Source organism: Parasteatoda tepidariorum, chromosome 6 (assembly GCF_043381705.1).
Source record: "Parasteatoda tepidariorum isolate YZ-2023 chromosome 6, CAS_Ptep_4.0, whole genome shotgun sequence".
Classification (NCBI taxonomy): domain Eukaryota; kingdom Metazoa; phylum Arthropoda; class Arachnida; order Araneae; family Theridiidae; genus Parasteatoda; species Parasteatoda tepidariorum.
In genome coordinates, this window is record NC_092209.1 from 86,328,816 (window position 1) to 86,352,829 (window position 24,014).

The 24,014-nt window shown below is 30.5% G+C and overlaps 2 protein-coding genes across 2 annotated transcripts in view; both read right to left on the reverse strand.

Annotated features, from left to right (window-relative positions):
• The window catches only part of LOC107446240 (uncharacterized), a 37,818-nt gene extending 25,719 nt beyond the window's left edge, over window positions 1-12,099 (reverse strand). The window contains exons 1-8 of the mRNA XM_043049082.2: window positions 11,899-12,099; window positions 9,544-9,619; window positions 7,569-7,705; window positions 5,356-5,455; window positions 4,173-4,274; window positions 3,227-3,331; window positions 2,073-2,183; window positions 148-247 (exon numbers count right to left, since the gene is read on the reverse strand). Of these exons, the coding sequence (XP_042905016.2) occupies window positions 148-247; window positions 2,073-2,183; window positions 3,227-3,331; window positions 4,173-4,274; window positions 5,356-5,455; window positions 7,569-7,705; window positions 9,544-9,619; window positions 11,899-11,990 (823 nt within the window). The 5' untranslated portion in view covers window positions 11,991-12,099. The remainder of the gene's footprint in view (window positions 1-147; window positions 248-2,072; window positions 2,184-3,226; window positions 3,332-4,172; window positions 4,275-5,355; window positions 5,456-7,568; window positions 7,706-9,543; window positions 9,620-11,898) is intronic.
• Window positions 12,100-14,008: 1,909 nt separating this feature from the next.
• Window positions 14,009-15,355, reverse strand: LOC122270682 (uncharacterized). Its single transcript, XM_043049074.1, has one exon. It carries the CDS (start codon window positions 15,353-15,355, stop codon window positions 14,009-14,011), a length of 1,347 nt encoding a protein of 448 aa, XP_042905008.1.
• Between the last annotated feature and the right edge of the window lie 8,659 nt (window positions 15,356-24,014).

The window sequence follows — 24,014 nt, forward strand, 5'->3', positions numbered from 1 at the left end:
ATATACACCTACTACATACCCACAACATTTTAGAAAAATTAATAAAATTTAAAATAAAATTTATTTGTTTAAAAGTATAGTTCTTATAGCCTTATTAAGGGTTAAATAAAATACTCTTTTTGAATTTCCAAAGTGTAAGATATTTACCGCCGAAGTCAATATCGAAATTTCTGTTTGCATCTGTTCCTAGGCAAACACCGAGCCAATCATTTTGACTCTTAGATCGAGTCTTCCTCCACATACGATCCTGTCAAAAATGAAGGGAAATAAAGTTAACATTTCTCTCGTGAGAAATACTGAACTACTGAAAAAAATAATGATAAAGATCAAAGAAACATACATTTAGGAAATTATATTTATAAATTGTTAATAAAAAAAAAACATTTTTGCTCATTTTTTCATTAAATATAAAGTACTCGATCACCAATAATTAAAGAAAAACAGGTAGAGAGAAGAGTGTACGGTTTACTGAGTTTCGAGAATGAACCTGGGTACTTTCTCAAGCCATATTCACGAAATTCATTGCAAAGTTCGCCATCAGATGGCGTTGCTGACTAGGAACAAAGTTTTCTGCTGCATGTTCTAATGGAAATAATTATAATGGTATTTGTTAATTTTGTCCATAAACAGCAGCACATTGGTTTCAAAGGTTGGTTATTATAAAACTCTGTTTTAAAGTTTTTTTTTCTCCAGTCTGTAGTAGAAAAGCTCTTGAAAAGCTTTTTCCACTGATCAAGTAAATGTCGTGAATATAAATTCCGGCTTCCTTAACTCCGTGTATGTCTATTTTCTTTAACTGATCTTTTAAATCGTCTACAATTTATGTAACCGATAAGATATAGATACCACATATTTTATAGCGGCCATGTCGTAATGTGCATGCGCAAACATGTAAGGTTTCATTTTTAAAATGAAGGAAGATACATCCAACTGAATTAAATTTTTAACGAATGTAATTTAGCACAAGATATGTGAAGTAAGAACGATAAAAAAATTTTAAGGTTATATTTGTCAAATTATTCTTTAAACCTATTGAATGTGTATTTAATGACAGAGAAATTCTTTTAAATCTGATTTCGAATTTTTACAAATGGTTTGGATTATTTTAGTAAGAAAATTAAATAGAGAGTTATTATGTATGGAAACAATTTATGTTTTTTTAGCTCAGTCTAGGCAAATTTGAATGGTACATAAGCTTGAATTAGCTGAGCAATTAGAAGAGCAATTTTTATCACTTTTTAGAACCAGTATTCCGCATGGTCATCTTTGCGAACCTTTGAAGGACTTGGACCAATATAGCAATAAGCAACTTTCTCTCCAAACATAAGGTTTATAAATAAATCTGATCCTTCATATCGTTTCAAGTTTGGTATTTAGAAAATATCTGTAATTACCACCAAACAACCACACATCAGCGCAACTGACTACATAATAAATACATTGAAATCGCTGAATCCAAACGACACTAAAATAAAATTTAAAAAATTCAAAATGTGACTTATCATTCTAATGACTCAAGCCTTTCAATCATTTAAAAGATTAGAAACGACTAAAATTCTGTCATGTTAACCAACACTAGAAATGCGTGTCACGAACGTCATATTTTTATCACTAACATCATGCTTCAGACGTCAGCAGGTAATTGTCACAAATAAAAAAGTATGTTTTTGTTTCGTATCATAATAAAAAGAAAACTCGAACATAAAGAAAAAAATAATTAATTTCAATTTTTCTAAAAGCATATATTCATAATCAAAGACATATACTTCATAGCGTTCTATTAGGTTGATTAAAACTTATTCATTGTACGTTTTATTTTAAGAAGAGCTGATCGAAACTTACTTATTGTATGTATAGTTTCCTGAGGTTGATTAAAACTTACTTATTGTACATATTGTTTTATGAGATTAAAATTCACTCATTGTGCACATTGTTTTATAAAGGGGATTAAAACTTACTTATTGTACATATTGTTTTATGAGATTAAAATTTACTCATTGTACACATTGTTTTATAAAGGTGATTAAAACTTACTTATTGTACATATTGTTTCACAAGGTTGATTAACTTACCCGAGCCCATGTGTAGGCATAACCATCAGGATTCATTTCAACAATTATGTTGATTTCGTATTTGTCAACTAGAGCAGTAATTTCTGGATCTGACCCATAGGAAGTGATAATCTGCATAAAACAAACAAAAACATAAGTGCATCAATATCTCAGTTTTTAAAAATGGGAAGAATTCAACAATGATTTTCTTCAAAATATTAGAATGGTTTCTGTTCCTTACAGCTCTTTCGCTAATTAAAATGGGAAAGCCTCTTAGACTCTAGGCAGAATTATATGAACTACGTTGGGGTTAAGATTTATCTAGGCTTTAGAAAGGGCAAGTTATTTAAATATTTTAGAAGTAATTAATCTCAGTTTAAGAATTACCCATTTAGCAACATTTTTCCACCTAGAGGAAAATTATGAAAAGCAACGAATAATTTAAAGTTTTTGTGCATTTTTATGATCCCAGATAATGCAGGGTTGCAGTAATTTTTCAAGTATTCAAAATTTAGATTACAAAAGCTATTTCTCAGGAACTATTTGACCGATTTCGCTCACATTCCGTGTTTTTCTATGTAAAATTACAATTTCCAAAATGACATAAAAAATATTTATGCAATTACTGTTGTTAAATAAAATAGTAAAAAGTAATATATATTTGCTAAATGCTATTATTTTGCATGCAGTCATTTTTGGATGGACATATTTCATAATTCAGTGCAAAAATATTCAATTCGCCTGAAAACTTCCAGAGATATAGGTAAATACACGAAAAGTAGAATTAACATCAATTGGGGGTTCAAACTTTCATCCGCACTTCTGACTAAACCCTTAGGGTCACAATTTCTAGATTGTCGCGACCACCTATTTTATGCAGAAAACCTAATTCATGAAAAATAAGTAAGTATATTTACAGGAAGTACGTTTTTGCGTTTGATTTCGTAGTTTAAAGTATCGACTGCAATAATTAATTAGCATATTTGAGTTCCCTCTTTCGAACCATTGAAATTGAGTCTAGAACGTGAAGATTTGTTCCTTCGATCAAACATTTTTCAGAGTGGTTTCAATACTTTTTAGCACTATAGATTGAGTTACCTTTTTGATAATGCTTGAAATTAGTGAATATTCGAATTAAAATTTCATTTTTGAAAATTGAGAATAATTGAACTTACTTTGTTGACCATGTAGGCCCCAGTAGCTACTGATGCCCATTCTCTGGCATGAATACCGCATTCCATTAAAATTGCAGGTTTGGAAGAACTACCACCGGAACTGATCTGAAATTTTAATCAGTATAAGCAATTTAAAAAAAAAAACGTCATTGAAGTTTTACCAAAAGTTTTTTGCATATTTCTAAGTGATTTTATGCATGATAAACAAAAACATGTGCATTGATTTAACAATCAATGCTCGAAAATAATTAACAATTAAATTTATTAAGAGCGAAAGAAAAAATAACGCACGTAATGCAAAATGCAGATGTTAAAAAATTACCGTTAAATTGGCAATTATAGATAATTAAATCATTATCCATATTAGATACCATCTTTCATAAATTTAAATAAGTGTTGACTTTTCAAAAACTTTTTGCTTTTACAAAAACGACATTTTTTTCAAAAAAATAAAATAAATAAATAAGAAACTTTTATTTTCATACTCTAAAAAGGACAGTCTGATCAATGGGTCGTTCTGCTCTAGGGTTCCATTATTTTTTAATGTTGGCTTGGCAGTAATTCCATTTGCCACATAAATAAATCACGTGATAATTTAAGGAGTAATTGAGTGGCAAATAAAAAATATACTTTTTTGTAGAAATGATAAACACAGTTAGTTGCTGTTAACTCTTTTAATATGTATATTAATTCAAAATTCCTTACTTAAGTTTTATTTACTATGTACTTAATTTACAATGAACAATAAACTTTGCAATGAATTTAATGTACTCACAATGTACTTGAATTTATTTAATGTCAAGAAAAGGAGAAAAAATAGATTTTTTTTTTTCAAATTTCAGTATGGTGCTTTCTTTAAATCATTTCAATTTAGCTTTTACGCTAAAATAAATCACTACTTTTTTTGTAGAATGTTTGAAAAAAAATATTTTTGTATGCTGCTTACCCTCATGTTGTAAAGAGGTCTATTTTCGTAACTTTTTCCAATCATTTCCAACGTTGCAATTCTCGAATATTTAGAACTCAAATCTTTCAGCAATTGAACTACCTAAAATGTTTCAAAAACACAAAATGGTAAATAATTCGAATTTACAAAGATTTAATTAACAAAAGTTTTTTATTAAACCTTAATTACTCGTGTTAGTATATCTATAAAAAAAACTAAGGCTTAATAGTTCGTTATATAAATGTTAATGTACTTAATTTTCGTGTTGCATTTTTTTAACAATTTTTTAGGCATAGACTCTGCTATGTTGCGTTGATTAGTAAGCTTTTTTGCATACATAATGTATAAAAAACAGTTTATGCATGTTTTTCAATAAAGTTTGAAAGATGTATTTTTTTAAGCCGCAAATGTGTTTACAGGCTCAATTTCAAACATAGCAACAACTCATTATTAGCAATGCTGTGACCCACTCTATAAATTAATCATGATAAACTGGTTACTTATTCACCACTGATCATCTAAATTATACTTTCTTCAACACTTCGGTAGATGCGAGTAGGCATACAACTGAGTTGTAACTATGTCTGCTCTCTGTCCCCAAAACTTTTTTACCGTTCCAGTCATATGGCTGAAATAAGTCACCAGAGCTGTTTCACCGTTCCAGTCATATGTCTGCTCTCTGTCCCCAAAACTGTTTTACCGTTCCAGTCATTTGTCTGATATCAGTAACTAAAGCTTTTTTACCGTTCCAGTCATATGCCTGCTCTCAGTGCACTACAGTCAAAACCAACGTTGAACTTAGAGTATTTTACAATATAGTTCAAATAAGTCAAATAGTTTTTGAGATGTAAAACAATGCAAAATAATATTTTACAAATCGTGTTTAAGTCAAAAAATATTTTTCTTACGAAAATATTTTTTTTATTTTTTATTATCCTGCACATTATATCCACGCAACAAAAAATTATGTCAGCATGACAACCACGTAAAAAACTAATAAGCCTACAAATGTTAGAAAATGTGATTTAATATCGATACCAGTTTAATCAAACATTATTATTGTACAAAAATTTCTGGTAACTTTCTCGGCTGGGGTACTTTTATGATAGCTGGTATTTCAAGTTATTTTAAATGAACAGCTGAATATTTAAAATAAAATTGGCAATGATTTAAAGGTCCTTACCGCTTCATATCTGTGGTATTTCCCAAAATTGTAGGGTGCTGATGCGTTGCTTAAATCCATCGGTGAATGTTGAGCTCTCTCNGGTTCATGAAGGTTCCAACTACGTATTTCCCTAAAGATTTAATGGGAATTCTTGTCAGTTCTCAAGAATATACCATCAAAACAATGTTTTCTTTTTAATTCTGAACCATCATAAATCTATCCGAATTCCTACATTATGATGATGGTTGTTCATGATCAATCCAACTTCTGATTTCTAAGACACTATGATGAAAAATTCGTGATGGATCAACATGAACAAACCATCAAAACAAGTTACTATTCTTATGTTGGACCATCATAGATCAGTTCAAATTCCCACATTGAGATGGTTACTTATGTTGGTTACCATCAAAAAATAAAATGGTTCATGATGGAATTATTGATGGTTACCATCAAGATTATGTTGGTTCATCAATGGAAAACCATCAAAAATTTTGACTTGGGCTATGTCATAGAGTAATTTTCATAAAATAAACTTTTATTTTAAAAAATCTTTATTTTGTGAGACAATGTGCAAAACCTCTATAATTCAGAAATATATAGCATTGAACAGTATAAAAATTTTGAATCGCATCACTCCAAAAGATTTTCTTTCAAACTATTGGTGTAAATTCTTTTTCCAATATTGATCAGGTCTTGTAATGATTATTGAAACATGTAAATTGTTGGTCTATTTCTTATTGCAAATAAAAAATTTTAAATTGAAATTACTATTTTGTAAATTTCAACATTTTTTTAAAATTCTCTTTAGTAGTAAAAAAATACTCAAATTTGGAACATCAATTGAACGCTTCTGAAAAATTTTCGTAAAATTTTTTAACTTTTTGCATTATTTGCAAAATAAATGAAAAAAATTAAGCTAATTAGTCACACCTAAGCAGCAATAAGAAAAAAAATTTAAGTCTTCCCCATTGATTGAAATACTGTTAACTATAAATAATATTTTACTTTATATAGTCAAAATTAAAGCAATATTGTATTAAATATTGCTATCGGAGTATATTAATGAAGTACATTATCGGAGCATATTAATGAAATAGTATCTGCCGAAAATGAGTGATAACTTGAAAAAAACAATTAATGAAAATTAGCAAGGAATAATAAATACGTTTTTTTACATTCTGTTTAAGAAAAAAGATTAATTCTCATCATACTTTAAAATTAATTGCGAATGTCGATAAGAGATGGCACTACTAACACAAATTATAAAACAATGTTTTCTTTATGAATGAGCAGTCCCACTAGAATATTTTTAGGAGAACCTATCAATTTTAACTGAACCCTTCATTGACCACTATAAAAGTAGCACTTTTACTTACTTAGTCCAATGCCGTGTATATGTCGACCAAAATTCCTTTATTATTAATAGCATGCAGATTTTTGTCATAAACAACTTAATTACAGTATAATCTCGACATCTCGAAAACCTTATTATGTCAAAAAAATATTTTTCTTATTGGCATTATATACTTATTCATCTAATGTTAATTTGAATTCTTATGTCCAAGAGCTTCTTCTCAAAACCTTGTTATGTCAAATTTTTTTCGAAAAAGAAATTGAATTTTTTTCCTGAAGAATCACAATGTAAAACTATTGTACACTAATTCTTTTCTATTTAATGCACTATTTTCGTCTTACTTTTAAAAACAAAATTACCATTACTGTATTACGACCGATAGTCGACTATCATTACATACATATTTAATATAAGTTATTCTTATACATATTTCATAACTCAACTTCTTAGAGTGATATTTTAGAATATATTTTTTTACCTTTTGGAACATATTTAGTTCTGAACTTGCTATCTCAAAAACTCTCTATCGCGGCATTTTTTTAGCGCCCTTCAACTTTGAGATATCGAGAGTACATTGTGCTAAAAATTAATTTACTTATAATTATAGTAAATTATTAAAACTGTACCTAATGGAAAGTAAACTAGTATTACAGTTAAAAGTTAAGGTTGCAGCACGTTGTTTCCTCGAAATGTTTCTCAGTTAACAGCGCCATCTATTAACAAACTCCTTAACTATTTTAGAGTTCTACTGAGATAAAATGCACTAACTTCCCATCACACCGCAGCAAATTATACATGTCCATCACATTTTTCTTTTCCTAAATTAATTTTTTAAAAATCGTCTGTCATTTTTGAACATCCGGTATTTGATTACCTTTGCAAATTAGAGAACGCCACGTCATATTCTAAGCCATGCTCTTTCAAAGTTTTTTCTACTGGCTCAATCAATTCGGGTCGCAGGCGTACCATTACAGGTGCATCCACGAAACTTGGTTCGTTCCATAAGTCCACCTAAAAATCAACAACAATTGTCTAATAAACAAGCAACTAATTTTTTATTTTTCTAGAAAAAACTTAAAAAAAACTACAACTTGAAAGAAATATTCTCTTAGTTGCTTTCAAATCAATTTAACTTAAAGCATTGTTTTCAAACAATGACAAGTAAAGAAAAATTTATAAATAAAAAAAATTATGAAAGTTATAAGATCAGCAAAAAAATTATTTTCACGCAAGGAACCCCAAGTGTAACTCATAAATATCGTTTATTTTTTGCACGTAATTACTTTTTCCTCAAAATTTAATGATATGAGAAAAACTTTTCGTAAAATTGATTACAGAGGCATTTGCAATTACAATACACTATTTTACTTTGTTTACTCTCCTGCCATTGAAAAACTCTTGTTGGTTTTTAAGTTGGAAAATATTATAATCAATTTGCATAGAATCAATGAAATCTTTTTCATTGATTGAAATAGTGATTGCCATAAATAATATTCTACGTTATATACTCACGTGATGGTATTTAATAAAATATGAACATAGGATGTATTAATTAGATAACGTGTGCCTTAAGAATGATTGAAAATTTAAAAAATCAATTAAAGAAAAACAAAAGAATGTTCTGTCTAAGAAACAAGATAAATTACACTCATCAAATTTAGAAATTAGTTACGAATTTTAGTAACAGGGGCCACTACTGACTGAAAACATACCCGTGATACATTGAAGAGTTATAGCTTAATCCGCGTGATGTCTGGCGTATATTTAGCGCTTAAAAAATATATGTGAAAAAACTGTAGATGAAAAACTGCAAAATGTATTGTTTGTATTTTCTTGGCACTTAATTGTGCGGATGCCTGTTTAATAAACAAGTATACTAACAAAGGGACCCCTTTACGTCATACAGTGCAAATGACTTTAAAATTGGGCAATAAAAAGTTGAAGAACCACTCATCACATCATAGTGAATAAAAAGAAAGTTACCATGATCCTTTATCAGCGTTAATGTAGATTATTTTTTCTATATAGTTTGCTGTAAATGTTTAATGTTATTCTTGAAACGACATTTTTCAGTAAAAATAAAAGGTGGTTAACGTACACTACACTCTGTTCTAAGAGAACTGATGGCGAAAGAAAACAAACCACCAGACTCTTGGCATTACCTTTGGCTAGTTGGTGCCAAAGTTATGACAAACAAAGCTAATCTCATCAATATTAAGTAAGAAAGGAACCGCCAACTCTTCGAGAAACCGGTAAATGTACCCTAGGAATAATTTTACCTTGGCCTCAGTTGGGCTCAAACTTGGCGCGATATGGGTCTTATTAGAGCATGCACAGAGGGATCAATATTTGGATGCCTATCTATCTCTATATTTTTCCCAGAGTGGCTTTCAATAATTCTACAATTGTATACATGGCCGATATTGGTTGTAAAGTGACTATAAAATATCAGGTGAATTGGACAATTCTATATTGGGCCAATATCGGAACATAATGGGCCCTTTGAACCCTTACTGGGTCAAGATTTGTGAATATTGGTCCAATGAGAGCCCAAGTAATTTTGTTGCTAAAGTAACTAAGTTGGTGTTACGTAGCAAATCTTTATGTTTAATTCAACTATCAGTTCTAGCTGGACAGAGTATATTAAAATATAAGTTTTGATAAAAATCATGTAATTTCTTGACAAGATGGTTATCGAATGAAATTGAGATTTTTAGTTTGAAGAGCAAAACCGTAGGCTTCGACAAAGATTGTGGAAAACGTGGAATGTTTACTCAAGAAAAAAAACTTAACTGGTATACTTACTGAAGAACTTAGATACTTACTGTACTTTAAACTGGTATACTTACTGAATGTTGTTCTCGAAACTGGTGCAATAATTCCAAGTGTTTCTCTGATTTTGGTGTAACTGTTAAAACTTTGTGTCTGAAATGAAAACATTCATGCGTTAAAATTTTGTGATTCATTATTTTAAAAAAAATCTCATAAAAAAAATATGAAGAATATCAGCTCAATTTCATTGCTGAAGTTTATTTAGCTGACACAAGAGATTTGGATGAACTGTAAAATAACAATATAACTTTAAAATCTATAATTATGTGGATTACAAAAAAAAACTTTGATAATCTATGATCTTCAGGCGAGCACAGTGATTGGAATAAAATTCTGAAGAGAAAATGACAATTATAAAATAAAATGTTGTTTAAAAATATTCATTTGACAAATATTGTTTTAAAACATTCATTCAAATATAGTATTAGAACATTATTATTTTTATTCCAAAATGTATTGCAACCCGAAACATTTTTAAATAAGAATAAAGCATGCAAATTTTTATTTTAAGACGTCAAGCAATGGATTTGCAATTCTTTTGGAATTTCAAGATGTCATTGCATAAGTACTATTTTTTATTAGATGATTTAATATATTTAATAATCCTCTATGACGAACTATGTGATTTTCAGTGACTTAAAAATTTAAGAGTTTCTCTTTTTGTCAGTAAAATTCTTGACAATTTTCTGATACAACGAACTAACAGACATGAGCTAAAAGGGATAGAATACTGAATTACAATTTTTTTAAATTGTTTTTCAAGAAAATAATTTTACAAAGAAAAATTTTAAAGAAAAAATAGTTTTTAAGATAATTCTCAACGAAAAGGGAAATAATTTATTTATTTTCCTTTACTTAAAGTGTATTAAGTAAGACGTAGTGCTTTTGTAATTTAACTTCGATAGCCACCTAAAACCCTTTCTACATTCCACGGAAGTAACGTGTTCTGGATTTTCAAAATTAGATCTGACAAAAATAAAATTATTTCCATTGCTTTTGCAAGCTTAAAAATTATTGTTCCTAAAATTTAATTTTACTATCAAAGATTTTTATTTATATTTTATTATCAATGGAGTACTGTATTGTAATGTTATTTGCCTTCCACAGAGTGACCTACTTAAGACGTCAAAGCCACATAATATGGAATAAAGCATGAAGAATGCCAAACTCTTGATTTTAAGAATATATTATAATTAATTTTATTATTATGTATCATTTTCATTCATTAATTAGGCTTACCCAGAGTAACTAACATAAGACGAGGAAGCCAGAACAGAATTAAACAAATATGAAAGACTTTATTATTATTATTATCATGCTCCTTATTACTTCGTTAATTATTTTTATGTACTGTTATTATACATATATCACCATTATTATGTATCATTACATATTATGTTCATTATTATTAGCACTGACATTATATTGTAGTGTATTTTGATTTAATCAAAGTAATCTACATAAGCCATCAACTCCGAAAATATATAGCAGAGCAAGATTAGCGCGCAAGACTTCATTTTATGAATATATTATTTTTATTATGTTCCTTATTATTTTGTATATTTACACGTATCCTTATTATTATGTATCATTATATATTATGTTTANCCGACCCCACATTGCTATATGATTTCGAGTCGTCAGGATGCCCCCTACCCCTCTTGAAAGTTCTGAAACGCTTAACTGAGACACCCTGTATTTACACGTATTATTATGTATCATTATATATTATGTTTATTATTAGCTCTTAATCGAACATTATAATGTAATGTATTTTAATTTAGAGTTATCTACATAAGTCACCGAAGCCATAAATATAGATCAGAGAAAAAAGCATAAAGGACTTCAACTTATGAATAGATAATTATCATTTTATTTATTATTAATTTGTTGTATCCTTGTATCATTACTTTGTATCATTGGTATTATATATCATTATATATTATTTACCTAGAGTTATCTACATAAGCCGTGGCCGCTGTAAATATAGAACAGAGCAACATAAGGGTGATAGACTTCATTTTATGTATCATTATTATTTATCATCATTATTATGCATCATTATACATTATATTCATTATTATTTGCACCTAAACTAACATTATATGTAATAATGTATTTTGACTTACTCAAAGTAATCAACATAAGCCGCCGAAAAAATGGAGAAGAGCAAGATAAAAGCGAAATACTTATTATGTTCATCATTATTTTTTTTAATTTCATTATTATTTTTTTAATTTCATTATTATTTTATTAATTATTTTTATGTATCATTATTACTTATCATCATTATTATGTATCATTATATATTTTGTTCGTTCATTATTATTTACACCTAATCTTACATTATATCGTAATGTATTTTGACTTACCCAGAGTAATCAACATAAGCCGTCGACGCCGCAAATATGGAGCAAAGCAAGATAAAAGCGAAGGACTTCATTTTGAAGAATCTGCTCTTCATCGACGAAGAGCCTCAACAGCCTATGGTATATAAATGCAAGATATAAATCAATCAATTTAAAAGACAATGACGTAAATTTGAAGTGCGATCAGCAAAACTGTGATTAGTGTTGACGATTACTTTGTTTAACTGGTTTCAGCAAAAAATATTGATATTTTACTATATCAAACAATGAATAGATAAAAAAATATCTCAATCATTGTTTTCAAGAACCCTTTTCATGTATTTACGCACTTTTTTTAAAAAGTACTTGAGGATAGATATGGTTGCTACATCTAAGATTTTATTTTTGTGTACTAAACATGATTAAACAGAACTGAATAAAGTTATTTACTCTAGGTACCCGAATATTTTTCAGGCAAATTATGGCTATCAAATTTAGCAAACTTTTAACAGAATTATTTACGTAAATAAAAGGATGAGCTTTGTCATTTCAAAAAAAAAAAATTAAATCTCAAATAGCACAAAAGTTACGATAATTATTTAGGAGAAAGTTGACCAAACTCATGTTCAAATCTTTCCTTTTTCTAAGAAACTTCGAGAATATAACTGTAAATATTTTTATATGATAAAATAGCCCTTTAATTCCAAAAATAAAGATTATTTTATATTAAAAAAACTATATTTTAGAGAGTAAATTAATTAGTTTTAAGAAGTATGCTAAATCTTATTTTATCCAATCTGGTTAGATCAAACAGAGTAAACAAATAGAATCAATGAAAAAAATACTTATTTCTTATTGATATATTTATCGTAGCAAATTAATATTATGACTTTTATGCACTGAGAAATTCTAAAAGGCTAAAGCCTTTGACGCAGAATTTTTATTAAGCATATTTTTCATACTTTTCAAATTAATTTGCATTGATTTAAGTAAAAATAAATGAAAAATAGTACATTTAGCATTTTTAAAATTTATGGTTGTGAAATATAGCATGAAACACCGGAGAATTTTTCAACCTTAAAAGTAAGTTCTTCAACATACGACTCACTTCCAAACAATAATTTTTAAAATTTGAACTTATTTGAAGTTATTTATATCTGCGAGAAACAGTAATTCATCATTGAAATTTTATTAATATACAAAATCAATTATTTATAAATGTTTGAATATGAATGAAAAAAATACATTTCAAATTTCCTTTTTTGAACTTTATATTCTAGTATTAATATAATTCTGATAACGACCGTCAAAAATACTTCTTTTATTAATAATTAGTCTGCTAATTTATAATTAAAAAATATGGAAAGGGTCAGAAAAAACATCATCAGCGTCAAGGGGTTCAAAATTAAGGAAAGTGAGGAATTTGAAAATTACACAGCGGCCTAGGCCAATAGGCCCATACGTCAAGTACAATGGATCATTAAAAAGGTCAACAGACCATTATATAAATAAAATATAAAAATTATATATACATCAAATACAAAAATTATGAACCCTGAGACAACCAGTAAAAACTGAGTGAGCTGGTGGACCCCTCAATACAAGACAAAAAATCTAACAATTGCACCAAAAACAGCCGTAAATACAACTCATAAAACCACCAAAAGGTGAAAGGATAAAATGACATAAATGAATATAGTGCTAAAATTGAAAGGTTAAAACTGAGACAAAATCACAGATGTATACACTTGTCAATAGGGCATTGAAAGGATCCAGCCAATCAAGCCAGCTTGAATCATGCTGGTGGAACCAAAGTAGTGAGGATGAAGTAGTAACAGGTAGTTAAAATGAAGAACAACAAGTAAAGCACAGTAAATTCAATTAAAGTACAAAAAAACAGAGGATAAAATACCAATAGATACTAAAAGGTAAGAGCTAAAAGGGGGTGTATAACAATCTAAAAACCACGTATAAAATACTATCGCAATGTAAAATACCAAATGTATTAAAATCCAATGGTTGTGAACAAACCTAAAGCATGTCTAAAATGCAAAGTTAAGTTAAAACACTAAAATGGCAATGTGGTCCAAAAAAAAAGTTTTGGCAAGGTGGTTAGATTAAGCAGGTTAAAATTTTAGTTATTGTCAATTTCGTTTATTAATTCCATTTGTTCCTCAAGAGTAGTTTTAATGATAATCTTGATAATTTCTCTACAGACCTTGTCTGCAAAAATTTGCTGGTCTGTTTTTTGGAAGAAATAATTTTTTCGGATTGTCCGGTACCGATCACAATTGTATAAAAGATGCTCTATGGTTTGTCTTTGGTTACAGTTTGAGCAAATATTCTCTGATTTATTAAAATATTTGTTTTGGTGTACTCCGAACACTCCATGCCCCGTCAGAAATTGGTTAAAATAGAAATTAGTCTGCAACCTTGTAGATGACGGGGTCTTAATGAATTTAAATGTATGCCTGCCTTTCTCAGAATTTTCCCAATTGGTTTTCCACCTTGCCATTAAATATTGTTTGATTTCGGTTTTAGCTTGTTTGGGGGTCTTCAGAACCTGGAGATCCACACTGTCAGAACCAATGGCTTCCTTTGCTGCCCTGTCTGCCTCCTCATTGCCCTGGATCCCCACATGTGCTTTTACCCAGTTCAAAATAGTGTTCTTATTCCAAATTTTTTTGATCTCTTCTATGAGTTTGGAACTGGGTTCTGGGTCAGCCAGGGCCTGGAGGGATGATAGTGAGTCTGAAAAAATCGTTGCATGTGTAATATCATGTTGACGTAGCCATATCAGGGCAGACTTGATTGCCAAAAGCTCTGCAATAAATATGTTGGTGTTATCAGTGACTCTGGTGGAGGCTTTGAAAATCGTGATACCGTTGCTCTTGACTATCATTGCGTGTGAAGTCATGAATTTATTCGGACAATCTGCCTCCATCCGAGAGCCATCAGTGCAGATCTCCACTCCCTGATCTTTAGGGCTGCTATATCCCCAGGGCAAAGCAATGTAATCTGAAGGATGCCCTAGGGCTGGTTTCTCGAAATCTATGTTATGATAAAAATCAATTGGTAGAGTATTATTTATGTCCTCGAGTCTCCAGCCCCACCTCACCCTTTTGCAAAAGATGTCCTCCACGATTTTCAGACCAATTGGCATAACACCCGCCAGTATCTGGATTGCATCTGTGCTCGTTGTAGCATAGGCCTTCGTGATAGTTAAGAGTGGTATTCGCTGGATACTGTTTAATTTTTCGTTAATTCTCCTAGTATTTCTGTACCAGACACTGGCGGCGTAAAGTATAATTCTTTCACTTGCCTGGAGATATATGCGTTTCAACAATTGTGGTCTAAGACCCCATGTAACTCTGGCGACTCTCCTAATTCCCTGATTAAAACCTGTAATTCCGTCTCTAATATCGTTTAAGTGTGGAAACCATGTCAGACCTGGATCGAGGGTCACCCCTAAGTATCTCATCGTATTTACATTTTTGATATTGTTCGTATCATCCGGTCTAAATTTAATACAGGGGAGTCTTCCCATCTTTTTTTCATTTTTTGGAAATGTAATAAGTTGAGTTTTTTCTTTCGAAAAATTTAATTTGTTGTTCTCGGCCCAGTCTGACATGTGGGATAGAATATGAGTCACCAGTTTATCAAATTTATAGAAAATTGGACCACTTACCAACAGTAAAATATCATCTGCAAATGCAATGATATTGAAATCATCATGGTTAAAATCAATAAATTGGCTTAAATTTATATTACGAACTAAATTAAAAACGTCATTAACCAAGATCAACCATAAAATGGGTCCAAGCGACGATCCCTGGAAAAAGCGACAATAAAAGCGACAATAAAAGCAAAAATCAATAAAAGCGACGAGCCCAGGAAAGTGAGGAATATATATTCCGAATTTATCATCAATTAAGTTAATTAATCAGATTTAAAAACAGAAATCACAAATAAAATTGTTATCATGTTCCTTGGCAATGCTACCAGCTTCACTGAAGTGTAATAAATGATTTGCAAGGTTAGAAATTTATTTCAACTTTTCAAGAGTAAGACTGCTTCAAGGCTACTGTCTTCATTCGCATTACCTGACCAGTGAAAGAGCATTGTTTCCTGCTCAAACTTTTAATTTCAAGCAATTTCGAGCAGATTTTTTACTACCTGGCCATCACGTTCTCCATATTCTAATCTTTTCTCAGGAACGAAATTAAAAGTAAGCATAACACGCCATATTACTAAAATAGTTTGAGAAACCTTTCGCGCTGTAGCTGAACAAGCTATAACGCATGCAAATCGGAAATAACAGTCGACATGCTTCAAGCACTAAAAAACGTGCACCCATTTTCAAAACTTGCTAGACGAGAATGAACAAAAACAAAAGTAATTTGAAATAAGAAATGTAAAGTTGCTAACGAAAAAGGGCAAAATAAAGATGAGAAAGATACCACAGCCGAGAGAGAAAAAATATGTTGTAGTTGTAGTTCATTCACATCGCACTAGAGCTGTATAATGGGCTATTGGCGACGGTCTGGGAAATATCTCTGAGGATGATCGGAAGACATGCCATCACAATTTTGATCCTCTGCAGAGAGGATCGCACCCCCGCTTCGGTAGCCCGACAACCTGCACGCGAAGTCGAGCACTTTACGGTGGAACAGTTTAACGAGGACCAATACCGCACATCCTCGGTCCCTACGCAGACTGATCCAAGTGGTCNTTTTCATACTTTTCAAATTAATTTGCATTGATTTAAGTAAAAATAAATGAAAAATAGTACATTTAGCATTTTTAAAATTTATGGTTGTGAAATATAGCATGAAACACCGGAGAATTTTTCAACCTTAAAAGTAAATTCTTCACCATACGACTCACTTCCAAACAATAATTTTTCAAATTTGAACTTATTTGAAGTTATTTATATCTGAGAGAAACAGTAATTCATCATTGAAATTTTATTAATATGCAAAATCAATTGTTTATTAATGTTTGAATATGAATAAAAAAAAATCTATTTCAAATTTCCTTTTTCGGATTTTATATTCTAGTATAAATATAATTCTGATAACGACCGTCTAAAGTACTTCTTTTATTAATAATTAGTCTGCTAATTTATAATTAAAAAATATGAAAAGGGTCAGAAAAAACACCATCAGCGTCAAGGGGTTCAAAATTAAGGAAAGTGAGGAATATATATTCCGAATTTATCATCAATTAAGTTAATTAATCAGATTTAAAAACAGAGATCACAAATAAAATTGTTACCATGTTCCTTAGCAATGCTACAAGCTTCACTGAAGTATAATAAATGATTTGCAAGGTTAGAAATTTTGTTCTACCTTTCAAGAGTAAGACTGCTTCAAGGCTATTGTCTTCATGCACTTTACCTGATCAGTGAAAGAGCATTGTTTTTTGCTCAAACTTTAAATTTCAAGCAATTTTGAGAAGACTTTTTACAACCTGGCCATCACGTTCCCCATATTTTAAACTCATTTTAGGAACGGAATTGAAGGTAAGCATAACACGCCATATTACTAAAATAGTTTGAGAAACCTTACGCGCTATGGTTGAACATGCTATAACACATGAAAATCGGAAATAACAATCAACATGTTTCAAGCACTCAAAAACATGTACCCATTTTCAAAACTTGCTAGATGAGATTGAACAGAAACTGAAGTGATTTGAAATAAAAAATGTAAAGTTGCTGACGAAAAAGGGGAAAATAAATATGAGAAACAAGACAAGAAATACCACAACCGAGAGAGAAAAAATATGTTTTTGTTGTAGTAGTTCATTTACGTCGCACTAGAGTTGAACAATGGGCTATTGGCGACGGTCTGGTAAACATCCCGGAGGATGATCCGAAGACATGCCATCACAATTTTGATCCTCTGCGGAGGGGATGGTACCCCCGCTTCGGTAGCCCGACGACCTGCGCGGGAAGTCGAGCACTTTACGGTAGCACAGTTTAACGAAGACCAATACCGCACATCCTCGGTCCCTACGCAGACTGATCCAAGTGATCACCCACCCGCACACTGACAGCAGCCAGTGATGCTTGACTTCCGTGATCTACTGGGAACCGTGTCTAAAAGATAAGTCCACTGTTGAACGAGAAAAAATATGGAAAATAGAACAAGAAAACCACAGTGGCCGAGAAAATACAAATTAGGAAGAAATGTTTTTTCACGCGCTTTGGAGAGGTAGTGAGGAATTAATCTCGTTAATAAGAGAATCCGCATTCAAATGAATAAAACAATAACAAACATCTTGTTTTATTCGTATGAAAGCTGATAATAACATACACATAAATAATAATAAAACAGAATATAACAATAATAAACATCTTGTTTTATTCATAATAAAACAATAATAAACATCTTGTTTTAATCTTATGAAGGCTGATAACAACAAAAACATAAACAAAAGCAAAATAGAATAAAACGATGACAGACATCTTGCCTATTTTTGATAGCTTGAGACACGTCAACTGTTGTTTCCGGTTTGTATATTTTTGAGGCGAATGAAGTTTTTGATTAAGTAATATCTTTCCACATCTGTTTCTGTCCCGCAGTAGACTGATCGTTAAGACACGGTTCCCACCAGATCACCGAAGTCAAGCATCACTGGCTGCGGTCAGTGTGCGGGTGGGTGACCCAGTTGGATCAGTCTGCGTAGGGACCGAGGGTGTGCGGTATTGGTCCTCGTTAAACTGTGTTACAGTAAAGTGCTCGACTTTGCGTGCAGGTCACCGGGTTACCAAAGCAGGGGAGCCATCCTCTCTGCAGAGGATCAAAATTGTTATGGTATGTCATCGGATCATCCTCAGAGATGTTTCCCAGAACGTCGCGAAAAAGCCCATTGTGCAGCTGTAGTGCGACGTAAATAAACTACAACAACAACTTCTGTTTCTTGATATTATTTATTTAATGCTACAACACACATTTCGTGCTAGTGCTTTACAGAATATATTTCTAAATTTTCGCATGTTGTAATGTTATTAAGTTTTGCGTCGCCAATTGCGTGTTATGTGTCACTTTTTCACCTGGTGGTCGAAATTTGAACTACTTTTTTTTAATACGAGTTTTCATTTTCGCATGTTTCAACAATATCCATTAATCAGAAAAATCAATCTATTTAGGACATTTTTAATTTATAACACCCTGTACTAAGTGATGATAAAATTGTTGTAATAAATTAATATTTGATTTATAATAATTTAATTGAGATATACATTTTCACTAAAAGAAAATACAAATTGACGCAATCGATATAATGCATAAAATGAAAGATTCTTTACACATCGAAGTGGGAGCAATTAATTTCTTTTCGTGCTTCCTTAAAATATTTTTTTTAGAGTTTACCACCATTTACTCTTAGTAACCGTATATTTCATTATTATGAAAAATTGTAAATAACTAAGTAAAATAGTAAAAAACAAATAAAATTTTTTTTTTTTCACGAATGAGTCTATTGAAAAATCCAAGAAGCTATGAAATAGAAAATTAAAGTTGAGACCCCACTTTTAGGTGAGAAAGTTGAATAATTAATAAACAACAATGTATTATAAATTTCTGAAAAGTTGGAAATAACGTAGATGAGGTTTTACAACTATCCAGTTTGATTGTCAGATTAAAGTTGAAGGGTTTTCATATGATGCCAGACTACGATTACCTTCCTACTGCAATCAAACAGGTTTATAAGTTTTTTGTCTTCCTCTTTAATGATTCGACAAGTTTCGAAATTATTTTTTCAATATTTTTGTTCAGTGTTTTTAAAATGAAAATAAATGCAGTGGTCTATATCCCAATATCTAAATGAGGAAATATTATCTTTTTTTTGTCGAAAATACCATTATTTTTTCCATAGTATGAAAAATTATTCAACATGAAAAAGTGAAGTTAGTTCTCAAAATTCATCAGCTTATTCTTAGAATTTCGTTTGAAATCGTTTAAAATGTTTTCCTTCACCAACTCCCACAGTGAGACATTGTCAACTCGATCGCTGATATACAACCACCTGGCCCGCTAGACAGTTGTTAAGAAACAAGATGGCGTGTTAACGTTACATCTGTTAGGCTTGTTTTATTGTCGGCTGCTTTTCGTTAATAAAGAAAAAATCAATAACTCATTTCGTTTATTTTCCTAAGTATTTATTTCATACTTTGTTAATTAAAAAAAATTTTTAGTTGCGAGATTATCATACGATGCGATTCGATAATCGTTTTCGAGATCTCATATCGATTTCTTATTTGACGGGCTAGGCTAACTTGAAATGGAATAGAAAGAACAGTTGCAAACATAACAAATGCCATATTTCTACAGCCAATCAGGATCGTTATCCACAAAGACACCGCTTAATGTTATTCAATTACTAAATTATTATTTTCATATTAAAACATGCACGGATAAATAATATAAATTTAAAATCTGAACTAATAATAAATAAAAGATCAAAATAAAATATGCATTGCAATTAAAGATAATTTTATAGTCTCAAATTAAGTTTAAGTCTGACTATATTTGATTGATATTATGCACCAAGCATGCTTGGGAACTAAACACTGGATGTTCCGAGTTCAACTGACTGCCTAATCGAAAAATCTGCTCCTGCACCTTAGAGCTCAAGATCAAGGAAACTGGGATGGGCACAGAAGGCCTTGGCCTTCTTTGTGCTGTCGCACCACTGAGTTTAGTTTATATTTGAATAAAATTTGAATCTAATCATATTGGTACGTACTAACGCAACGTATTTAATTTTTTGCTGCTACAAAAACTCGTTAAATATTTTCAACAAATAGATTATTCAGAACAATGAGGTAAGGGATTCCTAATAATGTTTTTAAATTTTTTATTCATTAATTTAATTGCATATGTTAAATAGACATTTTTACACAGTGCTTGCAATAAAAGTATTCATTACTCACTTACTGTTAATAAATTTTATTGTTAATATTCCGTTTTAAATCAGAAAATGTTGCTTCATATCCTATATCGTAAGTTTACCTTACAATAACGAAAACCCTCCTTTAGTTTTATGAATGTTAAATGAAGTAGAGAATACTAAAAAAGAATGATAGATAAATATTGCAGGTAAATACCTTTAAATTTGGGATAGAGAAGTATTTTGCAACTAAACGGTACTTTAATATTTATTTAAATGACTAACATAAAATTATGATGACAAACAAAAGAAATCAGTATCCTTATGTGAGAAATCAAGATCATGCCAAGTGATGTATCGAATCAATTAGAATATGCAAACTGGTCATAATTTTCATCTGATCCTTTTTTTTAGTAAGATTACTAGAGAGCAAAAAGATACGTTGTTACGAAATTTAAGAAGCTGTGGAAATGATTATTTGCATAAATCAAATGATACTTTTTAAAGAATGCTTTTTTCCCACCGTTATTCAGCCTGATTTTTCTTTTATAAAAATAAAAGATATTTCGTTTGTAGAAATTGTTAAGGGAAAGATAAAGTGTCAGTTACGAAATAGATTGTTCAACCTTCATCCACGCAAGAGATTCAATTTATAACTGAGAAGATAGATAATTTTATCAATATTTGAAATATAATTCAGTCAAGGTAGTTGTTGTTTCTACCTTAGGAGTTTTTAATTACTATATCAATTAAGCTAATTGCGAAAATCAAAAGTTTTTATTAATGGAATTTAAAAATCGCGTATTCATACATGCTTTACTGCTTATTATTTAATTTTTAAAATTAGTTTACTTAAAGTATGATGTTTCTGAAAACCATATTTCTTTTCAATAAAACCAAAAGAAATGGTTATTAAACCATTCATTTAGTTATTTTTTGGTTCACATTGTTACGGTTTTTTAGAAATTAGAGTTTTCAAAATTATAGTTCTGAATACCACACATTTGGTAAAAAATACAAAATTGAAAAGCGAATTTAACCGAATAAATGGTTTTTTATACCATGCTCTAAGATATCCTGATAAATTTACCACATTTACCAAATTTTTATCAAATATTGCATAATTATATTTTAGTGTTATTTTCATCAAAATCATAATGAAAGAGCTTTAGTAGGGAGCTTTTTGGTGTTCCCATAGAGTCAGAAGTACGTTCAATTCTACCATATGCTGGTAGTTTTAACCATACTTTTTTCTCAGTGTTTAGTTATGATAGTTTAAACCATACATTTACTAAATATATTATAAAGGTATTTTAAACTTTAAGAAATAAATTTGGTAAGTATTTCAAAAAAGTACCTATTTGTAGCTATGCTATGATAATTTTTTTATTAAAAAAAACTTTTAATGTTGCTATAAAACATAGAAACAATACTTTAACTTCTTTCAGCATAAGAGTATGTGCAATTATGCTTATTAAATTGCACACATGTAGTGCAAAACGTTAAAAGTAAAGTTTTATCTAGGAGTTATCAAACCATCGATTCATTGAAATGTTTTTTTTAATTTAAGCCACCTCCCTTATTTAAATACACGTGCACTAATAAATCAACACAAGTTAGATGAATTCTCAAACCATAAATGATTTCGTCAAAATCTATTCAGTATGAAACTTTATTTCGCTTTCTGTGCAAAGAAAATTTTTTTTTAACCTAGGATCATGTTAAAACTGCTTTCAGTATTTTCTCGTGAATACAACTCATCACGTGCATACCCTCTCTTACATCAAGTTTTTAATTTTTTTTGAAAAAAACCGTGTTTTTCAGTTCGTTTGAGTTCAAATTACCTACACGTTTTTAACAATCAAGTTATATCTTTCATTCATATTTTGTTTGACGTAAAATTAATTTTCGAACGAATCCGGGGTGATTCTACTTCGTGAAGGAGTGATACGCTGAGATATGCACTCATCGTTAAACAAATTGTCTTGTATCATCCTCTTACCCCCATTTTGATTAAATCAAATCGAAATTGACGCATGCGCATGTGAGCAAGAAGGTCGTCTTATGTTGATGTTACTAATGCTTCTGGCCAACATCACCAAGCCTGCAGAGGGAATCCAAGCAAATTTTTAAGCCATTGGGAGCGTTTCATGTTCTTAGTGGCGCCATCTATGGCCAAGAATAAGACTTCAGCCTCACAGACTTCACAGTCCTTTTTACAGATAGGACCCATTCATATTCATTCATTCATTCACTGATCGTAATTTAGACCTGAACCAGATTAAGATCAATCTCCAATACAGTACCCCTAGAGGTATTGATTTGTTATGGAAATTGGAGGACTTTGTTACCCGGGCAGATTTAACATGCACCAGTCACCATTTTATACACGGATATTGTTCAACCGGCACAATTCGAACTCACAGTCTCAGGAACACGAGCCAATGGTATTACTAGCCAGGCTATCCCAGCCTCGGTAGTCTCATATACCGATTATAGGGATCATGTATCGGCGACTACTTTCCTGAATTGTCGCTGACACATGTTTTGCTCCAGAATTTTAGTTTCGGAATTGCCAAAATATCGATATTGAACACTGCTTAGCGATATTTTTCTCGTTGAACTAGCTTGTATTGTTTTTACAATGGCCAATTAAATAAACTCTAAAAGCACTATAATATCATATTCAATTATTGTCGATTGCCGTAATGTATAATAGTCGAGATAGGCATTTGACCAAGCTATGTTATCAATACTTATTATCGTATTCGATAAGTATAGTCATCAATAGCAATATTACGACTTTTGTATTGTATACTCATAATGTTAATTATGATCGCGATATGGGCATATTTGATGCTCCTATGAGTTTCACCAATATCTGTTGACCTCCGTACCAGTATCCATAGTTTTTTTCTAGATCTTTGCGAAATTGTCTTACGAATTTTTATTCATATTTTTTGTCTTTTTTTTAAAACTCAAATATCTTAATCAATACCAATACAGTAAAAAAATACCGATAGTTTACACAATTGTACTAATTTGTATATTTTTTTAAAAATTGGCAATCATTTCGTGACCCAATAAAATTTATCAACACTCACGATAATATCGTATTTAATAATCAAAATTATGTAAAAAAATCAAAATCACCTATACTATCTATTGCAATTATTTTAGAAGATTTTGTCAACTGAGGGCATTGCTTGAACTAAACCAAATTTTTTTCGTCTATGTATTTT